The sequence below is a fragment of the Macaca fascicularis genome, chromosome 1 (assembly GCF_037993035.2).
Source record: "Macaca fascicularis isolate 582-1 chromosome 1, T2T-MFA8v1.1".
Taxonomy (NCBI): Eukaryota; Metazoa; Chordata; class Mammalia; order Primates; family Cercopithecidae; genus Macaca; species Macaca fascicularis.
The window spans coordinates 120521050-120545213 of NC_088375.1; the positions used below are offsets into that span (position 1 = coordinate 120521050).

At 39.8% G+C, this 24164-nt stretch overlaps 1 protein-coding gene and 2 long non-coding RNA genes across 17 annotated transcripts in view; 1 reads left to right on the forward strand and 2 right to left on the reverse strand.

Moving 5' to 3' along the window:
- Positions 1-24164, reverse strand: part of LOC102116058 (uncharacterized) — an 84061-nt gene that overhangs the window by 35147 nt on the left and 24750 nt on the right. The window lies entirely within an intron of this gene.
- Positions 1-24164, forward strand: part of PTPN22 (protein tyrosine phosphatase non-receptor type 22) — a 64905-nt gene that overhangs the window by 17220 nt on the left and 23521 nt on the right. For 8 of the 15 annotated variants that reach the window (XR_012416276.1, XR_010587862.2, XM_015430837.4 and 5 more), the window contains exons 8-13: positions 735-877; positions 1247-1313; positions 3939-4016; positions 7349-7435; positions 21491-21567; positions 21704-22521. Coding sequence is in view for 13 of the 15 variants with exons in the window: in XM_015430837.4 (XP_015286323.2) it covers positions 735-877; positions 1247-1313; positions 3939-4016; positions 7349-7435; positions 21491-21567; positions 21704-22521 (1270 nt within the window). In the remaining 2 variants the exon portion in view is untranslated. The remainder of the gene's footprint in view (positions 1-734; positions 878-1246; positions 1314-3938; positions 4017-7348; positions 7436-21490; positions 21568-21703; positions 22522-24164) is intronic. The other 7 variants (XM_065547534.2, XM_073998493.1, XM_073998490.1 and 4 more) reach the window with 4 other exon arrangements.
- On the reverse strand, positions 8287-14891 carry LOC135971650 (uncharacterized). Its single transcript, XR_010587899.2, has 2 exons — positions 14794-14891; positions 8287-9665 (listed from the first exon to the last, which is right to left on the reverse strand). It is a non-coding gene; the product is annotated as an uncharacterized lncRNA (long non-coding RNA).

Consider the following 24164-nt stretch of genomic DNA (forward strand, 5'->3'; position numbering starts at 1 on the left):
CAACTATTTTCATATCCAGCTATTGCCTCTTGTGAATGGGGCAGATGGGGTCAAAAGTGACCTGAAATCACTTTTAATTGTTTTCAGAAAGCATCTGGTCACCTGAGATTTATAGAGAAGAAACCGGAATAAATTTCTAAAAGGATATACATAAAACTTAGTATGCCAGACTGATGTCTTGGTATAATGAGGTGGAGTTCCAGCCTTCAGTTGTCTTATTATCCTGGCTATTTTAAAAATAATTTCAACTTTTTTTTTGGGGGGGAGGAGGGGACAGAGTTGTGCTCTGTCACCCAGGCTGGAGTGTGGAGTGTGCAGTGGTGCAATCTCGGCTTACTGCAACCTGAGCCTCCTGGGTCCAAGCAACTCTTGTGCTGCAGCCTCCCCAGTAGCTGGGACTACAGGTGTGTGCCACCATGCCTGGCTAATTTTTGTATTTTTAGTAGAGACAGGGTTTCCCCATGTTGGTCAGGATGGTCTTGAACTTCTGACCTCAAGTAATCTGCCTGCCTTGGCCTCCCAAAGTGCTAGGATTACAGGCGTAAACCACCACACCCAGCCTCAACTTTAATTTTATGAATATAATACATAAGGGCGTAAATGTGCAGGTTTGTTACATGGGAATACTGTGTGCCACGGAATAATCACATCACCCCAGGTAGTGAGCATTGTACCTAATAGGTAGTTTTTCTGCCCTTGCCTCTCTTCCCCTCCCATCTGGCTATTTTTTATAGGACACTCGAACTATCTACCAGTTTCATTACAAGAATTGGCCAGACCATGATGTACCTTCATCTATAGACCCTATCCTTGAGCTCATCTGGGATGTACGTTGTTACCAAGAGGATGACAGTGTTCCTATATGCATTCACTGCAGGTATGATGCTATGTATAAACCTTCTACCTAGAATGAACCAAATGTCAGCGTCTGGCCAGGACTTTGTAATTGAAAGGGGGAAAGGTTAATAGCAGAAACAAACGACAATAAATTCAACCTAAGCATTAAATTCATGTTTTTCTGATAAGTTACTTGTGAGTAGTACAACTCTAGAGACTCTTGCTCTGAGATGTTGCCTAGGACCTGTGGCATGACAAATGTGCTCTGGGAAATGGTGGGGTTTGGGAAGTTTAATTGTCCCCAGGCATCTTCTTCCTCAAATCTGTTGGTGAAATTTTCCAGCTACTGTCAATGGTCCATTCTCTCTAGGTATACATGCATACATGCTACTGTGATCTTTCATTTCAGTGCTGGCTGTGGAAGGACTGGTGTTATTTGTGCTATTGACTATACATGGATGTTGCTAAAAGATGGGGTGAGTTTCTCTCAGCAGGCACTTCCCATTTTCTTACTCTACTGCTTTCATATTAGTAATTGTTTGGTTTTTCAAAATATCTATCTTCATGGTTCATTTTTTCTAGAAAATGTACTTGTAGACCCACTCTGTCAGATGATTAAATTAGTTCCCAGGTAGGTGGGTCTTAAAGGGTGGTCCACAGACAAGAAGCATCAGCATCACCTGAGAACTTGTTAGAAATGTAATATATATTGGGCTATGTTATTAAAATTAATTTCACCTATTTTCATTTTTGAATGTGTCTGTTTGAAAATTTAGGCTGGGTGTGGTGGCTCACGCCTGTAATCCCAGCACTTTGGGAGGCCGAGGCAGGCGGATCACGAGGTCAGAAGTTCGAGACCATCCTGGCAAACATGGTGAAACCCTGTCTCTACTAAAAATACAAAAAAATTAGCTAGGCGTGGTGGCGGGCGCCTGTAGTTCCAGCTACTCAGGAGGCTGAGGTGGGAGAATGGCTTGAACCGGGGAGGCGGAGCTTGCAGTGAGCCAAGTTCGCGCCACTGCACTCCGGCCTAGGTGACAGAGCGAGACTCCATCTCAAAAAAAAAAAGAAAAGCAAAAAAATTAGCCAGGCATAGTGGTGCATGCCCGTAATCCCAGCTACTCAGGAGGCTGAGGCAGGAGAATCGCTTGAACCCGGGAGGTGGAGGTTGCAACAAGCAGAGACTGAGCCACTGTACTCCAGCCTGGGTGATAGAGACTCTATCTCAAAAAAAAAAAAAAAAAAAAAAAAAGAGGCCGGGCGCGGTGGCTCACGACTGTAATCCCAGCACTTTGGGAGGCTGAGGCGGGTGGATCACGAGGTCAGGAGATCGAGACTATCCTGGCTAACACGGTGAAACCTCGTCTCTACTAAAAATACAAAAAACTAGCCGGGCGTGGTGGCGGGCGCCTGTAGTCCCAGCTACTCGGGAGGCTGAGGCAGGAGAATGGTGTGAACCTGGGAGGCGGAGTTTGCAGTGAGCCGAGATTGTGCCACTGCACTCCAGCCTGGGCAACAGAGCGAGACTCCATCTCACAAAAAAAAAAAAAAAAAAGAAAGAAAAGAAAGAAATTTTCGGCCGGGCGTGGTGGCTCACGCCTGTAATCCCAGCACTTTGGGAGGCCAAGGCAGGCTGATCACCTTCAGGAGTTCGAGACCAGCCTGACCAATATGGTGAAATGCTGTCTCTACTAAAAATACAAAATTAGCCAGGTGTGGTGGCACATGCCTGTAATACCAGCTACTCCAGAGGCTGAGACAGGAGAATCACTTGAACCTGGGAGGTGGAGGTTGCAGTGAGCCAAGATCGGACCAATTGTACTCCAGCTTGGGCAACAAAAGTGAAACTCCTTCTCAAAAAAAAAAAAAAAAAAGGAAAGGAAATTTAAAATTACATATGTGACTCACATTATATTTTTACTGGATATCACTGTTCTACTGTTCAACCATTCTGAGTTGACAATTCTAATCAAAACCAAGAAAACTTGGCCGGGTGCGGTGGCTCATGCCTGTAATCTCAGCACTTTGGGAGGCTGAGGTGGGTGGATCACCTGAGGTCGGGACTTCAAGACCAGCCTGATCAACATGGAGAAACCCCATCTCTACTAAAAATACAAAATTAGCCGGGTGTGGTGGTGCATGCCTGTTATCCCAGCTACTCGGGAGGCTGAGGCAGGAGAATCGCTTGAACCTGGGAGAGGGAGGCTGCAGTGAGCCGAGATTGTGCCATTGCACTTGGCCTGGGCAACAAGAGCAAAACTCCGTCTCAAAAACAAAAACAAAAAACAAAACCCAAGGAAACCAGGTATTTCACTTAGCTTGTGCAGCTGTTTTAGTAGACATATAATTTCTGTTAGTTCTTGTGAAATATTGAAAATAGGTCAAAGATTTCTATTTCTACTTTTTCAGACTCCCAGAAAGTCTGTAATTTATATATCCTTTAATGTTTGTTTTCCCATCTTTGGAGATTCCAATAATGTAGGGGTTGAAGCCCAAGGGGGTTAGGTGCACCTAACCTAAGGTGAAGGCAAATTACTGGGCCCCATTGAATTGAACCGTATCTCTAGAGATGGGGGCCCAGCAAGCTGTCCAGGTGATTGTGATGCATGATAAAGTTTGAGGACCACTGTCCTAAATTATATAGTTACCCTTCCTTTATCCAAACTGCTTTAATAGATGGACTCAACTTACTGCAATCATACTTTGCGTTCCAATCTATACATCATTTTTTAATGTCTAATAGGAAGTTTAAAATATGGCCTTTAGACCTATCTACCAACCTCTTTTATTTTATACAACTCTCATACTTGTGCATCTACTGAATCTTGTCCCTCGTTATATCTATAGTTTTAGACATTTGGTTACACCGTGTGAAATCATTCTGAAGAGTTTCTTTAGTCTTTTCTAGGGAAAATACCAGGCTTTAAATCATGTTGCAAGTGATAAGAAACCTCATTTGTTTTAAAAATGCATCATTTTTTCTGATATTACCCCATGTTAGAAGAGCAGATGCCATGGAAGTACAAGACTATGAAAAAGTAGCAATAATTTATTAACAAAGTATTGAAAGGAATAAGATATTTTCCCCTTTAATTCGATAGATAATTCCTGAGAACTTCAGTGTTTTCAGTTTGATCCAGGAAATGCGGACACAGAGGCCTTCATTAGTTCAAACTCAGGTATGAACTGTAGTGAATGGATCAGAAAGTGTGTCTGAGTCTTGCTCCATCTCTATGTTTAATGGTGAGGCATCCAAAAACAGCTGACTGCTCACATATAACACCAATTTACTATTACATGCTCTAGAGTCCATTGCCATTTTCTGTAACTCTGAATATCCCAATATTTTTCCTGTATCCCTTGTCCTGGGTCAAATTCCTTTCATTCCTTATTTTACTGTCTGTTCAGAAAATATTAAGACACCAATGTAATATTACTTACTTCCTTACAAAGGATGTTGTAAAACTATTCAACAAACTGTTTGGCTTGTGAACTTGAAATAGCTAGGTCATGTTAACTTGAAATTTTGTAGTGATAAAATTCATCTCTGAAAGCATAGAAAATCAGGGATTTATAATCTCTACCTCAGGATGTGGTAACAGAATATGGAGAATTCAGTCTATGTGCTCATTTTAGGAAACACTGAAAAATAAAAATAAAAAATATATTCCTATTACCTAGAGATAGCCACTATTACTATTTTTCTATAGTTTCTCCTGATTCTTATTGCATGCATACTTTTTAAAAAACACATAATTGGGCCAGGCACGGTGGCTCACACCTGTAATCCCAGCACTTTGGGAGGCTGATGTGGGTGGATCACCTGAGGTCAGGAGTTCGAGACCAGCCTGACCAATATGCTGAAACCTCGTCTCTAGTGAAAATACAAAAATTAGCTGGACATGATGGCAGCCACCTGCAATCCCAGCTACTCAGGAGGCTGAGGCAGGAGAATTGCTTGAACCTGCGAGGTAGAGGTTGCAGTGGGCGAGATCACACCACTGCACTCCAGCCTGGGCAACAGAGTGAGACTCTGTCTCAAAAAAAAAAAAAATATGTGTGTGTATATATATATATATGTATATATTATAATCACACTATATTTATGTATCACAATCTTTTAACCTACCCCAGAATGCCCACACTTGTTCATTCCATTTAGGAATGCTCTTCCCTTCTCCTCCTAGCTCAAATCTCTCACTGTCTACAATATTAATTTCACTCACATTTCTACACCAATAGTTTTACCCAACAGTTTTAGTTTTCTAAGTGGTATTCATTTTTAATATAGAATTTAGAATTGACCCATTCATTCATCAAATGTATATTGATATTTATTAACAGGCACTTTTGTGTAATCTGTTAGAACTACTTTTAACGACTTAAATAGCAAGACCTTAAAGTGTTTAAGACACTTAGAAATGAAGATGCAAATAGTTTTAGAGATAAAACCACTGACAATGGCAATTCAGATATTTTAGTCTAGAAGTTGTTAATTAAAGGGAAAAAATAAAGAGCTATTATAATATAAAACTGGCCTCCACAGGTTTTCCACTAATAGCTGGTGGAAAAAAATAACTTTTCATGTGCTGAGTGTAGGTGTTTTCTATATTCAACCTGTGAGGGAGAAAGCTTATATGAAATGAAAGCATTAGTGGTTTAATGCTGTCAGACTTGAAAGAAGGCTGATCCATGTAAATGCATAAAGATTCCAGAAGTATGGAATCTAGTTACATAAATTGCAATACTAATTTAATAAAACTATACTCCATTTCAAAAACAAATTCCATTTCAGGTCTACTTTTAAGAGTTGAAAGACAGCTGAAAAAGCCTTCACATTTTGGCATTATCAAACAACTAATTTAACAGTTGTAGCTGTTTTTTTCTGACACTACTCTAACCAGGAAATGGCACTGTAACCAGATGAGAGCTTCCTGTCTGATTTTTCTTTCTTTTCTTTTCTTTTTTTTTTTTTTTTTTGAGATGTACTTTCACTCTGTCACTCAGGCTGGAGTGCAATGGCACGATCTCGGCTCAGTGCAACCTCCGCTCTGCCAGTTTCAAGCAATTCTCCTGCCTCAGCCTCCTGAGTAGGTGGGACTACGGGCACGTGCCACCATGCTTAGCTAATTTTTTGTGTTTGTAGTGGAGATGGAGTTTCACCACGCTGGCCAGGCTGGTCTTGAACTCCTGACTTCGTGATCCACCTGCCTCAGCCTCCCAAAGTGCTGGGATTACAGGCGTGAGCCACCTTGCCCGGCCCTGATTTTTCTTTCTTAAAAAAATTAGCCAGATGTGGTGGCTCATGCCTATAACCCCCGCACTTTGGGAGGCTGAGGCAGGTGGATCGCTTGAGCTCAGGAGTTCAAAACCAGCCTGCGCAACATAGTGAGACCTTGTCTCTACAAAAAATACAAAAATTAGCAGGGTGTAGTGGCAGGTGCCTGCAGTCCCAACTTACTTGGGAGACTGAGGTGGGAGCATCACTTGAGCCTGGGAGGTCGAGGCTGCGATAAGCCGAAATTGCATCACTGCACTCCAACCTGGGCAACATGGTGAGACCATGTCTCAAAAAAAAAAAAAAAAAAAAAAAAAAGAGCATACTAATGACTATGTTGGATGATACAGACTCTGCATTGTTTCTTGCTAAAATTATCTTTGAAAAAATATTGTTCCTTATTTGTATAGAAATGTGTAAAGCGTCAGGGAAAACTCTGAATAGGCCCATTCAGATAAAAAGTAGGTTCAAAATTAAGTGCTTGAGCAAGTACAGGCTAAAACAGAATAGTAAGAACTCGTAAACCTTGTAATAGTAGAGGTCTCATTTCTCTATGGTGAAATCCTTTTGTAACCACAAATTTCCAAACCTTATTTAGTGGTTTACTTTTCTTTGGTATCTTTACTAGGACAAAATTTTAGCAACTTTATCTAAATGCACTGAACTAAGAGTGTGGAAATTAAGTTTCTGAGTCAAGTCCTGGAAATTTCTTCTGAATGACCTGGGATAAACTGTTTGTAAATAGGTATAATAGCCTATCTACTTTATAGAGCAATTGAGAGGACCGAATTAAAGCGTATACATTGAAGTTACCTATCTATACACCAACTACTATCTCTTTTTCCAGAAAAGATGAAGGTTGCTTACAAAAAATCCATCTAGAATGAAATACATTTTTTTTTTAATATGAGCAAAGGAAACAGAATTAGAGGAATGATGGAGAGAAAGATAAGAAAGTAGGGTTAGAACATAAAAGAAACAAGTCATAAGATTCTTGTACATTAGTTACAGGTGTATCAAATAGCTATTTTCAGCAGCATAAAAGTGCTTTGAAATCTGAAGTGAACTATGCAAGCATAAGGCATTGTTAGTAAGTTTAATAACATGCTGATTGTCCTTTTGGGTCTGCTATATTAGGATTTGATTGGTGTTCAAATTCCTAAAATCTGGTCCTGCAGTTCACCATTTTTTTTCTTTTTGTTTTCATTTGTTCTGGGTTGTGATGCTCTTCAGGAACAATATGAACTGGTCTACAATGCTGTATTAGAACTATTTAAGAGACAGATGGATGTTATCAGAGATAAACATTCTGGAACAGAGGTAAAATTTAAACTAGATATGATGTCAAAAAAATTTTCGTACTTGCTTTTGGTCAAGGGATGTCAGATTTGTTGCAGGATTTATCCATTGTCACAACTAAATTGAGAGCATCAGATGTGCATAGGGCTGCACTAAAAATTTCCTGTGGAAAAGAGCAAATTAATTTGAGGTAACTTAACTTAAAAAATTAATCTCACTAGGTCCGGTGGCTCGCGCCTGTAATCCCAGCATTTTGGGAGGTTGAGGCAGGCAGATCACCTGAGGTCAGGAGTTCAAGACCAGCCTGGCCAACATGGTGAACCCCATCTCAAAAAAAAAAAAAAAAATTTAGCCAGGAGTGGTGGGGCATACCTGTAGTCCCAGCTACTCCAGAGGCTGAGGCAGGAGGATTGCTTGAACCTGGGAGGTGGAGGTCGCAGTGAGCTGAAATGGCACCACCGCACTCCAGCTTGGGCAACAAAGTGAGACCCTGTCTCAAAGAGAAATAAAAATTTAAAAATAATCTCTTGGCTGGGCGAGGTGGTTCATGCCTGTAATCCCAGCACTTTGGAAGGCCAAGGTGGGAGGATTGGTTCGAGCCTAGGAGTTTGAGACCAGCCTCGGCAACATAACAATTTTCTCTACAAAAAAATTTTTCAAAATGGCCGGGCGTGGTGGTTCATGCCTGTAATCCCAGCACTTTGGGAGGCCGAGGTGGGCAGATCACCTGAGGTCAGGCGTTCAAGACCAGCCTGGTCACTATGGCAAAACCCAGTCTCTACTAAAAATACAAAAATTAGCTGGACATGGTGGCAGGTGCCTGTAATCCCAGCTATTCAGGAGGCTGAGGCAGAAGACTCGCTTGAACCCAGGAGGCGGAGGTTGCAGTGAGCCGATATTGCACCATTGCACTCCAGCCTAGGAAACAAGAGTGAAACTCTGTCTCAAAAGAAAAATAGTAGCCAGGCACAGGCATGTGCCTGTGGTCCCAGCTACTCAGGAGACTGAGCTGGGAGGATTGCATAAGCCCAGGAGGACAAGACTGCAGTGAGCCAACATCCCACAACTGCACTCCTGCCTGGGCAACACAGTGAGACCCTGTCTCAAAAAAAATTATTAAAAAAATTCATCTCTGATTAACCTACTGCATACAGTTAGTTTTCAGCTAAATTTAGAAACAATAGGAGTAAAAGGGCAAGCATATATTCTGCTCCCATGTTTAAAATTTACTATCAGCTATTTTGAAGTATACAATACATTGTTATTAACTATAGTCACCATGTTATACAACATTGTACAGCTTGAACTTATTCCTACTGTCTGACATTTTGTATACTTTGACTGACATCTCCCTAACCCCATCTCTCCCCCAACTCTCCACCCAGCCTCCTGGTAACCATTATTCTATACTCTGCTTCTATGAGTTTCACTTAAAAAAAAAAAGGTTCCACATATAAGTGATAATGTGGTATTTGTCTTTCTGTGCCTGGCTTATTTCAGTTAGCATGTCTTTCAGGTTCATCCGTGTTGTCACAAATAACAGGATTTCCTTCTTTTTTAAAGGCTGTATGGTACTCCATTGTGTATGTATACACATTTTCTTTATTCATTCATCTACTGATGGACACCAAGGTTGATTCTGTGTCTTGACTATTGTGAGTAACGCTGCAATAAACATGGGAGTGCAGATATCTCTCTGACACAGTGACTTCATTTCCTTCAGATATATACTGAGAAGTTGAATTGCTGGATCATATGGTAGTTCTATTTTTAATTGTTTGAGGAATCTCCATCCTGTTTTTCATAATTTCTGTACTAATTTATGTTCCCATCAACAGGGTACAAGTGTTCTCTTTTCTTCATATTCTAACTTTTGTTATCTCTTGTCTTTTTGATAATAGCCATCCTAACAAGTGACAGATGACAGGTCACTGTGGTTTCAATTTGCATTTCCCTGATGATTAGTGATGTTGAACATCTTTTCATATGCCTGTTGGCCATCTGTATGTTTTCTTTTGAGAAATCTTTTCAGGTCTTTTGTCCATTTTAAAATCAGGTTATTGTTTTCTTGTTGTTGGGTTGAGTCCTTATGCTATGTTAGTATCCAATGCTGTTGGATACTTATCAGATGTAGAGTTTGCAGAATTTTCTTCCATTGCACGGGTTGTCTCTTCACTCTGTTGATTGCTTTCTTGAATCACTGAAGTTTTGAGAATATTTTAGAATATCCAAAGGATTTTCAGCTGGAGGCCTAAGATATAAAAACTATTATGATTTGGCCAAATGCCAATTAAAAAATATTGAGAGTTCTAGGATATGCTATTTTGATCTCATCACAAAAATTGATGTTAAATACTGTATAACCACAAAGTGTTAGATTCTGAACAAACCTTAACAAGACAAAATTACTGCTGCCTTGCCTTCATGTGACATATACATTTCTTTTTTTTTTTTGGAGACAGAATCTCATTCTGTCGCCCAGGATGGAGTGCAGTGGCGCGATCTTGGCTCACTGCAACCTCTGCCTCCTGGGTTCAAGTGATATGTGACATATACATTTCAATTTTTAATATCGCATTTTAAATTATTAATCTGAAAATACTCACTGAGGCTCTACTATTTTCTCAGCATTAGGAATACAAAGTGTTTCAGACATGGCCCTGATCATAATTCTCATCATTTGAATGATGAAGCATACTTGAGACCTCAGCAAGACAGGTGGGTGGGAAGAAAGCCAGAATAACTGATGGGGCTAGGGAACTAATTAAGCAATCTTATAGTTAATATCAACTGCAAGGAGAAATGATATGGTGAAGGGACATGGAATAAGAATATAGTTGCTAGGAATTGTTACTTATTTTATATTCATGCCCATTTCATTGGCTAGTAATCCCAGAACAATGTCAAATAATAGAGGTGAAATAAACAATTCTAATTTTGATAGGAATTATTCTCGTGTCTCACTAAGCATAATTTTGAATTTTGATTGGACATATGAATTTTTAAATTGTTTAAAGGAATAATTCATTGATTTTCATTTTCTGAAGAATTTCTTCAGAAAGCATGTTGAATTATTATTATTATTATTTTTTTTTTTTTTCGAGACGGAGTTTTGCTCTTGTTGCCTGGGCTGGAGTGCAATGGCGCGATCTCAGCTCACTGCAACCTCCGCCTCCAGGGTTCAAGTGATTCTCCTGTCTCAGGCTCCCTAGTAGCTGGGACTATAGGCATGTGCCACCACGCTTGACTTATTTTGTATTTTTAGTAGAGATGGGGTTTCTCCATGTTGGTCAGGCTGGCCTTGAAATCCTTACCTCAGATTATCCGCCCACCTCGGCCTCCCAAAGTGCTGGGATTATAGGCACGAGCCATTGCACGTGGCCAACATGTTGAATTCTTATCAATTGCCTATTTTTGCATTATGGAGTGATTAGATGGATTTTCCCTCCTTTGACCTATTAATGCAGTCATATAATTATATGATTATCAACCATCCTTACACCCTTAGAATAAAGTCTACTTGAACAAAGAATATTGTCTTAATGTGTTGCTGGAGTAACTGTGCTTATTTTATTTAGGTTCTAGGAAATGTCAGTACTCAAATGTAGCCCAGTAGCAGTGCCATGGCTCTGGATAGCTGGGTTGTTTGGAGTGGGTCCTTAGCCAGTAAATGGGGATACAGGAACACAGTTCAACCCCTCACAGGGGGAACTGGTTAAAGATAGCCATGGAGGACTTCTGCTTCTAGAAAGATCTAGTAGAGATACTTTTCCTATTCCTTCCACTAAGTGCAACTAGAAATCCTGGATATTATACATAAAACAAACACTAGAAAACTCTGAGGGATGGAGAGAAAAAGGCAGACTAGTCAGGGCCCTCCGGACTTGAGAAACAAAATGGTGGTGAGCTCCCTCGGTTTTCTTTGCCTCATATAATTTAAACTTGGTGCTTAAGATGCCAACAACTGAGAAATGCTAACAGTGCAGAGAAAAAAGATGCCCCAATAAAAGCCTGCTATCTCTAGCCAAAGAACCAGTAAATGGGCAGCCTATCAAGACAGAACATTATTAGACAATAATCATTCTACTGTAGCCAACACTGAAGCAAAAGCTGACCCAATCTCATCCATGCCAACAAAGGCTGAGTGGGGAGCCTATACTTCCACCCTTACAAGGTTATAATAAGGTGTCCAATACGCCTTCTTGGGTGGTGTTAGAGAAGGGCAAATAGAGAGCTGGAACTTTCATCCCCACTGGCCTGTAATGAGGCTCCCTATCCTGCAGTGTCAGTGGAGACCATATGTAGCATCAGAAGAGGCCCAGTGGAAACTAAACACTTTCACCATCATTAGTGGTAATGAGGTCACCACTATCACAGTGTCAGTGGAGACAATGTGAGGAACCTAGGCTTCTACCTGGTATTAACATGACCCCACAATGCCTTCCCATTGAAGTAGTGTCAGAAGAGGCCTAGTGGAGAGTCAGGACTTTCACAGTCATCTGGTGGTAATGAGGCCACTCCCACTACAGTGTCAGTGGAGAACAAGTGAGGAGCCTTCCCAACAGTGCATGCCCTGGAGTGTCAACAGAGGCTAAGTGAGGAACCTGGTGGAGGTAGGATCCACCCAGCAGCAATGAGGAAGCACCCCCTACCATTTCCCCTGCTAGAGAGTATCAAAAAGCCCCAGCAACAGCCAGGTGTGGTGATGCATGCCTGTAATCCCAGCACTTTGGGAGGCCAAGGCGGGCAGATCACTTGAGGCCAGGAGTTCGAGACCAGCCTGGCCAGCGTGGTGAAACCCTATCTCTACTAAAAATACAAAAGTTAGCTGGGCATGATGGTGTGCACCTGTAATCCCAGCTACTCAGGAGGCTGAGGCATGAGAATTGTTTGAACCCAGGAGATGGAGGTTGCAGTGATCTGAGATCGCACCACTGCACTCCAGCCTAAGTGACAGAGCAAGACTCTGTAAAAAAACAAAAAAAGCCCCAGCAAAAAGAGAAGGCTTAACTAGGATTCAGAGTTTCATAATAATGTGAAAATACCCAGATTTCAGTTGAAAATCACTAATTATACCAAAAACCAGGAAGATCTCAAACCGAATTTAAAAAAGGACAATAGGTGACAACACTGAGATGATACAGATGTCAGAATTATCTGACGAGGATTTTAAAGCAGCCAAGATAAAAATGCTTCAGTGAGCAATTAAAAGCATGCTTAAAACAATAACAACAAAAACAATAAAAAGAATGAAAATATAAAAAAAGAAAAAAAGTAAAAACATGCTTAAACCAAATTAAAAAATACAAAGTCTCATCAAAAAAAAAAAAAAAAAAAAAAAAGAATCTCAGCAAAAAACGAGATATAAAGAGAAGCAAATGGAAATTTTAGAACTTAAAAATACAGTAACTGAAGCAAAATAGATGGGTTCAACAGCAGAATAGAGGGTACAGAAAAAAGTATTAATGAATCGAAAAGCAGAACAATAGAAATTGCCCAGTCTGAACAACAGTGATAAAATAGACTGAAAAAAATAAATAGGGAACTAAGAGACGAGAAAAAAAAAAAAAAAAAAGAAAGAAAGAAAATCTAGCATTGTGTCATCAAAATCCCAGAAAGAAAAGAGAAAGGGCAGGGCTGAAAAAGTACTGGAAGATACATGATAATTAAATTTCTGAAAACGAAAAACAACAAAAAAGTTTTAGAAATCAGCCAGAAAAAGATGACACCTTAACTGTAGGAGGAAAACAATTAGAATGACAGCATATTTTGCATTAGGAATCATAGAGGTCAGAAGGAATTGGCACAATATTTCCCAAGTGCTGAAAGAAAATAACTGTCAATCCAGCGAAAACATCCTTCAGGGATGAAGTGGAAATCAAGACATTCTCAGATGAAGAAAAACTAAGATAACCTGTTACCAGTAGACCTACCCTAAAAAAATGGCAAAGGAAGCTTTCTAAACAGAAAGGAAATGATGAAAGAAGGAAGAAAGAATATAATAAGCAAACATGGGTAAATATAATAAACTTTCCTTCTCCTCTTGAGTTTTATAAATTATGTTTTACAATTGAAGCTAAAATATAACACTGACTGATGTTGTTCTAAATGTATTAAAGAAAATATTTTAAATGCTTGTAACAGGAGGATGGTAAGAAACATAAAGGAAGATAAGGCTTCCACACTTGACCTGGTAAAATGACAATACCAGTAGAGTGTGATACCATATATCTAAATCTATATCTAGAGCCACGACTAAAAAAAGGCTATACAACGCGATATAATAAAACACACTGTAGGTAAATCAAAATGGAATTCTAAAAAATGCAAGAAAGAGAAAACGTCAGGAAAAAGAAAATAGCAATGAGAAACAGAATAAAAATAAAACAAAAAATAAAATAGCAGAATGAAACTTGACCATATTAATAATTACATTAAACATATAAGCCTAAATACACCAATATTTACTGGTGGTAGAGTGAATTGCCAGATTGGCACAGAGAATTAAAAAAACAATTCAACTATATGTTGTCTATGAGAAACTCACTTCAAATATATAAGAGGGCTAAAAACAAAGGAATGGAAAAAAGATGTATCATGTAAACATGAGTCAAAGGAAAGCAGGAGTGACTGTTAATATCAGATAAAGTAGACTTCAGAGTAAAGACAATTATCAGGGATAGGGAGAGATAATGATAAAAGGATCAATCTGCCAGTAAGACATAATAGTCCTAAATGTATATAGACCAAACAATGAAGTTGCAAAATATGTGAAGAAAAACTCATAGAACTTAAAGGAGAGAAACAGATGTTTCACAGTCATAGCCAGATACTTCAATATTCTTCTTTCAACAATTTTGATAGAACTAGACAGAAAACCAGCAAGGATATAGGTGAACTCAACACCACTAACTGACAAAATCTAGTTGACACTTACAGAACACTCTAATAAGAATACGCATTGTTTTAAAGTGCTTATGGAAAATATATATCAAGATAGAGTATATCCTGAGCTATAAAACAAATCTGAAAATTTTTTAAAAATTGTAGTCCCAGCTACTCGGGAGGCTGAGGCCGGAGAATGGCGTGAACCCGGGAGGCGGAGCTTGCAGTGAGCCGAGATTGCGCCACTGCACTCCAGCCTGGGCGACAGAGCGAGACTCCGTCTCAAAAAAAAAAAAAAAAAAAAAAAAAAGAAATTAGGCTGGGAACGGCAGCTCACACCTGTAATCCCGGCACTTTGGGAGGCCAAGGTGGGTGGATCACATGAGGTCAGGAATTTGAGACCAGCCTGGCCAGCCTGGCCAAACCCCGTCTCTATTAAATATACAAAAATTAGCCAGGTGTGGTGATGGGTGCCTGTAATCCCAGTTACTTACGAGGCTGAGGAAGGAGAATCGCTTGAACCTGGGAGGCGGAGGTTGCAGCTAGCTGAGACAGGATCACTTCACTCCAGCCTTGCCAACAAAGCGAGACTCTGTCTCAAAAAAAAAAAAAAAAAAAAAAAAAAAAAAAAGAAATTATACGGAATATATTTTCTGACCACAATAGAATCAAATTAGAAATCAGTAACAGAGACCGGGTATGGTGGCTCTTGCCTGTAATCCTAGCACTTTGAGAGGCCAAGGTGGGAGGATTCCTTGAGGCCAGGAGTTGAAAATGATCCTGGGTAACATGGGGGACCCCCGTCTCTACAAATATTAAAAACTCAGCCAGGTGTGATAGCATGTGCCTGTAGTCCCAGCTACTCAGGGAGCTGAGGTGGGAGGATTGCTTGAGCCTGGGAGGTCAAGGCTGCAGTGAACTGTGATTGTGCCACTGCACTCCAGCCTGAGTGACAAAGCGAGACCCTGTCTCAAAAATTAATTAATTAATTAAAAAAATAAAAAATCAGTAACAGGTAATGGAAAAGTATCCAAATACTTGGAAATCAAACCACACTTTTCTAAATAATCTATTGGGTCAAAGAGAAAGTCTCAAAGGAAATAAAGAAACACAGTGAATTAAACAAAAATGAAAATACAACATATCACAATTTATGAGACAGAAGCTATAGCAGTACTGAAAGGGACCTTTACAGCACTAAGTGCATCCATTAGAAAACAGTATAGGTCTCAGTAATCTAAGCTCTCACTCTAAGAATATAGAAAAAGAAATAAAGAGCAGAAATCAATGAAATTGGAAACAGTAATAGAGAAAAATCAGAATTGGTTTTTTCTTTGTTTGTTTTTGTTTTTTTGAGACAGACTTTAACTCTATCACCCAGGCTGAAGTGCAGTGGCATCATCTTGGCTCACTGCAACTTCTGCCTCCCAGGTTCAAGCGATTCTCCTGCCTTAGCCTCCCAAGTAGCTGGTACTACAGGTATGTGCCACCATGCCCAGCTAAGTTTTGTATTTTTGTAGAGACAGGGTTTTGCCATGTTGGCCAGGCTGGTCTTGAACTCCTGACCTCAGGTGATCTGCTTGCCTCGGCCTCCCAAAGTGCTGGGATTACAGGCGTGAGCCAAGGTGCCCAGCCTGGTTTTTTTAAAAGATAAAAAAATATTGGTTCTTTAACAAGATCAATGAAATTGAGAAACCTTTTTAAAAACTGACACAGATAAAAAAGGAGAAAATAAAAATTATCAATATCAGGAATGAAATAGGAGCTATGTTGCCCAGGCTGGTCTTGAACTCCTGGGCTCAAGGGATTTTCCTGCCTTGGCCCCCCAAAGTGCTAGGATTACAGGCGTGAGTCACCACATCCAGCCCAGAATGGATTATTTTCTCAAACACAATCCACCACAATTTATTCGGCATGACATAGATAATCTGAATAGCCCCTTAGTGATTAGAAAAACTGAATTTGTAATTTTAAAACTCCCAAAAAAGAAATCTCAGGCCCACATAGTTTCACTAGAGAATTCTATCAAATGATTAAGGAAGAATTAACACCAATTTTATACAGTCTATACCAGGAAATAGAAAAGGAAGAGATACTTTCCAATTAATATTTTTATTGTGGTACAATATATCATTTTAATCTGCTATTTTAGCCATTTTTAAGTGTACAATACAGTGGCATTAAGTATATTCACAATGTTGAGTGACCATCACTATTTCTGGAACTTTCGTTATTCTAAACAGACACTCTGTGTCCATTAAACAATAATGCCCTATTCTCCCCTCCCACTGGCCCCTGGCAACCATCATTCTACTTTCTGTCTCTATGAATTGGACTACTCTAGGTACCTGATATGGGTGGAATCATATAGTATTTGTCCTTTTGTGTCTGGCTTATTTCACTTAGCCTAATGTCCTCAAGCTTCTTCCATGTTATAACATGTGTCAGAATTTTCTTACTCATTAAGGCTGAATAATATTCCATTGTATATGTTTATACACACACACACCACACACACATACGCACACATTTTGTTTATCCATTCATCCATAAATGGATACTTGAGTTCCTTCCACCTTTTGGCTGCTGTGATGCTGTGATAACCACCGGTATACAAATATATCTTTGTATCCCTGCTTTTAATTACTTTGGTATAACCCAGAAGTAGAATTACATGTGGTAATTCTATGTTTAGTTTTCTTGTAGAACAGCCATACTGTTTTCCATAGCAGCTGTGCCATTTTACATTCCCACCAACAGTACACAAGGGTTCCAGTTTCTCTTTTTTTTTTTTGAGACGGAGTCTCGCTTTGTTGCCAGGCTGGAGTGCAGTGGCGAAATCTCAGCTCAATGCAACCTCCGCCTCCTGGGTTCAAGCGATTATCCTGCCTCAGCCTCCTGAGTAGCTGGGATTACAGGCACATGCCACCACGCCCAGCTAATTTTTGTATTTTAGTACAGATGGGGTTTCACCATGTTGGCCAGGATGGTCTCAATCTCTTGACCTCGTGATCCGCCGACCTCAGCCTCCCAAAGTGCTGGGATTACAGGCGTGAGCCACCACGCCTGGCCTATTTTGTTTTTTTGATGGCAGCCATCCTAATTAGGTGTGAAGTGGTATCTCATTGTGATTTTGATTTGTATTTTCCTAATGATTAAACACCTTTCTGTGGTCTTATTGGCCATTTGTATATCCTCTTCGGAAAAATATCTCTTCAAGTCCTTTGCCTTCCCCTACCCACCCCCACTTTTTTTTTAGTCAGGGTCTTGCTCTGACATTCAGGCTGGAGTCTAGTGGCACCATCCTGGCTCACTGAAGCCTCAAACTCCTGGGCCTTAAGTGATCCTCCCACCTCAGCTCCTGAGTAGCAGAAACTATAGGTATGCACTACCACACAAAGCTAATTTTTTTTTAACTTTTTTTTTTAAGAGACAAGGTCTCATTATGTTGCCTAGGCTAGTCTCAAACTCCTGGCCTCAAGGAATCCTCCCACCTCAAACTCCCCAGTAGTTGGGACTACAAGTATGAGCCATGGTGCCCAGATTTTGCTCATTTTTAAAATTGAGGCTGTATGCAGTGGCTCACGCCTATACTCCCAGCACTTTGGGAGGCCGAGGTGGGCAGATCACTTGGGGTCAGGAGTTCGAGACCAGCCTGGCCAACATGGTGAAACCTCATCTCTCCTACAAAGACAAAAATTAGCTGGGTATGGTGGTGTGTACCTGTAATCCCAGCTACTTGGGAGGCTGAGGCAGGAGAATTGCTGGAACCCAGGAGGCAGAGGTTGCAGTGAGCCGAGATCACACCACTGCACTCCAGCCCAGGTGACAGAGCAAGACTCTGTCCCCCGCCCCGCAAAAAAAAAAAAAAAAAAAAAAAAATTGAGTTGTTTACATGTTGTTGAGTTTCAGGAGTTCTCTATATATTCTGGATATTGATCCCTTATCAGATATGTGATTTGCAAATATCGCCTTCCATTCAGTCAAAGGGTTGCCTTTTTGCTCTGCTGATTGTGTCCTTTGGTGTGTAAAATTCTTAAATCTCAATGAAGTCCAATTTTCCTATTATTCTTTTGTTGTTTGTGCCTTTGGTGTCCTATCCAAGAAATAATTGCCAAATTCAATGTCATGAAGCTTGCCCATTTTCTTGTAACAGTTTTACATTTTACCTCTTATTGTTTAGGTATTTGATCCATTTTTGAGTTAATTTCTGTATGTGCCATAAGGGTCCAACTTCATTCCTTTTTTTTTTTTTTTTGAGATGGAGTTTCACTCTTGCTGCCCAGGCTGCAGTGCAATGGCACAATCTTGGCTCACTGCAACCTCCACCTTCTGGGTTCAAGTGATTCTCCTGCCTCAGCCTCCTGAGTAGCTGGGATTACAGGCATGCACCACCATGCCTGGCTAATTTTGTATTTTTAGTAGAGATGAGGTTTCCTCCATTTTTGTCAGGCTGGTCTCGAGCTCCTGACCTTAGGTGATCCACCGCCTCGGCCTCCCAAAGTGCTGGGATTACAGGCGTGAGCCACTGCACCCAGCCTCAACTTCATTCTTTTGCATGTGTGTATTTAGCTTTTCCCAGAATCATTTGTTGAAAATACTCTCCTTTCTCCACTGAATTTTCTTGGCACTTTTGTCAAAAATCAATTGCCCACCATATGTAATTGTGTTTTTCTAAGCTCTTCTATTTCATTGGTCTTTGGTCTATACTATGTCAGTACCACACCGTTTTGATTACTGTCGCTTTGTAGCAGTTTTTGAAATCAGGTAGTGTGTCATTCAACTTTGCTCTTCTTTTTAAAGATTGTTTTGACTATTCAGTGTCCTTTGAAATTCCATGAATTTTATTCTGGTTTTTAAACAAATTATGTAAAAATGCCATTGGGCTTTTGATAAGAATTGCATTGCACCTGTAGATCAGTTTTAGTAGTAATGTTATCTTAACAATAATACATTTTCCACTCCTTGAACAGAGAATGTCTTTTTATTTATTTATTTATTTATTTATTTTTTGAGACTGAGTCTGGCTCTGTCGCCCAGGCTGGAGTGCAGTGGCCGGATCTCAGCTCACTGCAAGCTCCGCCTCCCGGGTTTACGCCATTCTCCTGCCTCAGCCTCCCGAGTAGCTGGGACCACAGGCGCCCGCCACTTCGCCCGGCTAGTTTTTTGTATTTTTTTAGTAGAGATGGGGTTTCACCGTGTTAGCCAGGATGGTCTCGATCTCCTGACCTCGTGATCCGCCCGTCTCGGCCTCCCAAAGTGCTGGGATTATAGGCTTGAGCCACCCGCTCCCGGCCTGTCTTTTTATTTATATCTTGTTTAATTTCTTTCAGCAAAGCTTTGTAGTTTTCAGTATACAAGTCTTTTGCCTCCTTGGTTAAATCTATTCCTAAGTATTTTATTCTTTTTGGTGCCATTATAAATATAACTGTTTCCTTAATGTTCTTTTCAGATTGTTCATTGCTAATGTATAGAAATGCAACTCGTTTTGTGTGTTCATTTTACATCCTGCAACTTTGTTGAAGTTGTTTATTAGCTCTAGCAGATTTTTTGTGGAATCCCATATATAAAATCATGTCATCTGAGAATAGAGATAATTTTACTTTTTTTTTTCCTTTCTGTTTTGGAAACAGAGTCTCACTCTGTCGCCCAGACTGGAATGCAGTGGCGTGATCTCGGCTCACTTCAACCTCCGCCTCCTGGGCTCAAGCAAGTCTCCTGTTTCAGCCTCCCAAATAGCTGGGATTACAGGTGTGCACCACCATGCCCAGCTAATTTTTATATTTTTAGTAGAGACAGGCTTTCACCATGTTGGCCAGGCTGATTTCGAACTCCTGACTTCAAGGGATCCACCCGCCTCGGCCTCCCAAAGTGGTGGGATTACAGGCATGAGCCACCGTGTGCAGCCTTTTTTTTTCTTCCAATTTGAATGCTTTTTTTTCTTGCCTAAGAACAAAATTACTTTAAAAAATTACTTTGGCTAGAACTTTAGTACCAAGTTGAATAAAAGTGGTAAAAGTTGGCATTCTTGTCTTGTTTTTGATATTAGGGGAAAAGCTTTAAGTCTTTCACCACTGAATATATGTTAGTTATAGGTTTTCATATATGGCCTCTATCATGTTGAGAAAATTTCCTTACATTCCTATTTTAAGTGATTTTAACATGAATTTTGTCAAATGCTTTTTCTGCATCAATTGAGATGTTCAAAATGGATTTTAACATCTCTGAAATGAAGATATATTTTATAATCAATGGTATTTTAAGATTCTATGAACCACAATAACACATTTCATAATAATTGCTATAAAAAATAAGGATTGCGAGGCTGAGGTGAGAGGAGCACTTGAACCCAGGAGGTCGAGACTGCAGTGAGCCATGTTTGTGCCACTGCACTCCAGACTGGACAACAGAACAAGACCCTAACTTAATTAAAAAAAAAAGATTGAAGCCAGGCACTATGATACACACCTGCATGGTCCCAGCTACCTGGGAGGCTGAGGTAGGATGACTCCTTGAGCCCAGGAGTTTGAGGCCAGACTGGGCAATATAGCGAGGCCCTGTCTCTTAAAAAAGAAGATTGAGCATGGCTGGACAGGCGCAGAAGTGTGATTTTAGGTTGGGTGGTCAGGGAAGGTTTCCTTATGCAGATGACAGTTAAGCAGAGATCTAATTATTTAGAAGGAGACAGCCATGCAAAATTTGGAGCAAAAATATATTCATCAGGAGGAATAGTAAGTGTAAAAGCCTTGACTTGGAAGTAAGTTTGGCATGCTAAAGTAATGGCAAGAAACACAGTATATCTAGAGCATAGTGAGGAGGAAAAGAGTAGAACAAGATGAAATAGGTCCAGAGTACCTATAAAGGGCTGAGATGCTGAAATTTCTAAAGGCAGAGTGTTTTTGAGACTAAAGTTACTCACCAAAGAACATTTTTAAAACTCCCACATTTGCAAAGATGATATACACAAATCCTTTCTAGTTTCTATGACACTATTAATCCTTTATTCTGGCCATCTCAGTATATGAACGAGTTCTTGCTGAGTTCAATATTTTGGAAGCTAATCTAACCCTTTCATGAATTATTTTAAATCTTTGCATTTCCTGAAAAATTACTTTTCAGCCTTCTAAATATTAAAATATCTTATTGACATTGCTTCACTGAAAACCAGCCTTTGACTTATTTCTTTTAAAGAGTCAAGCAAAGTATTGTATTCCTGAGCAAAATCACACTCTCCAAGCAGACTCTTATTCTCCTAACTTACCAAAAAGGTGAGTACAATTTTATATATCTAAACGTTGACTAAATGTGTCTGGGAGATGAATCTCATGCTTATACATCATTGTGATGCTAGGAAGAGGCCTATTTGGAGTATGGTGTCATTATTACGCTTTCTTTTTATTTTAGTACCATAAAAGCAGCAAAAATGATGAACCAACAAAGGACAAAAATGGAAAACACAGAATCTTCTTCCTTTGACTTTAGGACTTCTGAAATAAGTGCAAAGGAAGAGCTAGTTTTGCACCCTGCTAAATCAAGCACTTCTTTTGACTTTCTGGAGCTAAATTACGGTTTTGACAAAAATGCTGATACAACCATGAAACGGCAGACAAAGGCATTTCCAACAGTTGGGGAACCTCTTCAGAAGCATCAAAGTTTGGATTTGGGCTCTCTTTTGTTTGAGGCATGTTCTAATTCTAAACCTGTAAATGCAGCAGGAAGATATTTTGATTCAAAGGTGCCAATAACACGGACCAAATCAACTCCTTTTGAATTGATACAGCAGAGAGAAACCAAGGAGGTGGACAGCAAGGAAAACTTTTCTTATTTGGAATCTGAACCACATGATTCTTCTTTTGTAGAGATGCAGTCTCAAAAAGTAATGCATGTTTCTTCAGCAGAACTGAATTATTCACTGCCGTATGACTCTAAACACCAAATATGTAATGCCTCTAATGTGAAGCACCATGACTCTGGTGCTCTTGATGTATGTTCTTACATACCTTTAGTGGAAGATCCTTATTTTTCATCATGGCCTCCAAGTGGTACTGGTTCTAAGATGTCTCTTGATTTACCTGAGAAGCAAGATGGAACTGTTTTTCCTTCTTCTTTGTTGCCAACATCCTCTACATCCCTCTCCTCTTATTACAATTCACATGATTCTTTATCACTGAATTCTCCAACCAATATTTCCCCACTATTGAACCAAGAGTCTGCTGTACTAGGTAAGTTATTTTTTAAAGTTTGCATAGAATTTTAGGTTTCACTTTGTTTCTATAGAATATTTGGTTTCTTCTCATCTTCCCTCTTCTCTGCTTCTTCTCTTTCTTCTTTTTTTGAGATGGAGTCTTGCTCTGTCTCCAGGCTGGAGTGCAGTGGTGCGATCTTGGCTCACTGCAACCTCTGCCTCCTGGGTTCAAGCAATTCTCCTGCCTCAGCCTCCCGAGTAGCTGGGATTACAGGCGTGCACCACCACGCCCAGCTAATTTTTGTATTTTTAGTAGAGATGGGTTTTCACCATGTTGGCCAGGATGGTCTCCATCTCTTGACTTCGTGATCCCCCTGCCTTGGCCTCCAACATGCTGAGGTTGCAGGCGTGAGCCACTATGCCTGGCCTACTTCCTTCTCTTTCTTCTTCCCGCTACTCCTCAAATAAATACATCCCAGGAGTGTTTTAATGCTGTAATAAGTTGAAAATAGCAACATCAAACATATAATATTCCATGAAACAGGCAGCAATGGAGGCAGTCAAGATCTGGTACAGGATCTGTACCAGCAGGAGTACTTCTAAAGAAGGCACGCCTCATTCCTAGAAATGTATATCAAAGGCCCACAATATACTGTTTTTCAAAAATATTTTTTGAAACAGAATCTCACTATGTTGCTCATGCTGGAGTGCAGTGGTGTGAACATTGCTCATTGCAGCCTTGATGTCCTGGGCTCAACCGATCCTCCCACCTCAGCTTCCCAAGCAGCTGGGACCACAGGGACATGCCACCATGCCCGGCAAATTTTTTTAGAAATGGGGTCTTGCTATGTTGCCCAGACTAGTCTCAAAAATCTGGCCTCAAGCAATCCTCCCACCTTGGCCTCCCAAAGTGCTGGGATTACAGGTGCAAGTCACCACACCTAGCTTCAGAATTTACTCTTAACATATAGAAGCAGCTTCCAAAAGAAGAGCAGAAAAAAATGTGATCAATAGCACCCAGAATTTTTGTTGCACAATTATGTGGCTAAAATGAGTTGAACATATTGCTAAAAACTGAATTCTCTTCCTGTGGGAGTTGGAAGGGGAGAACTTGATTTCTTGCTCTTTTGTAGTAATTTAGTAGATGAGAATACATGTTTATATTTTGTGTAAAAATTTTATCTTATGTATACCTTTACTTTCATGTTTTACCTTTTATAATTTTGTATTTTTGCATATCATGCATATTGTTCTGTTTTACTGATTAGTTTGAAAATAGAAATGAGCATCCTGTTAGAGATGATGACAATAATTTGATGTGGAAGATGATGAGGGAAAGCAAAGAACAAGTTTAACTCCCTTAGGTATATCATCAAATAATTTATAAAGCACATTCTACATAGACAGGAGGTGGAGAAAACTTTTGCTCTATAACATTATTTATTGTAGAGTTTCTTCATAAATAGTTGTGTAAGATCATTTGTGGCTTTGCTGCAAAAATATCTGGATCTAAGAAGTTCCTTCTGTGATTAGATTATTTTATACATTTTTAACCATTTAAATGTATTTTCTTTTCTCAGATACTCAAAATATCTTAGACTTCTCTAAGCATCTGCATCATTAAAAAACAGAGCGAGACTCCATCTCAAAAAAATAAATAAAAAATAAACCCTTATTTTT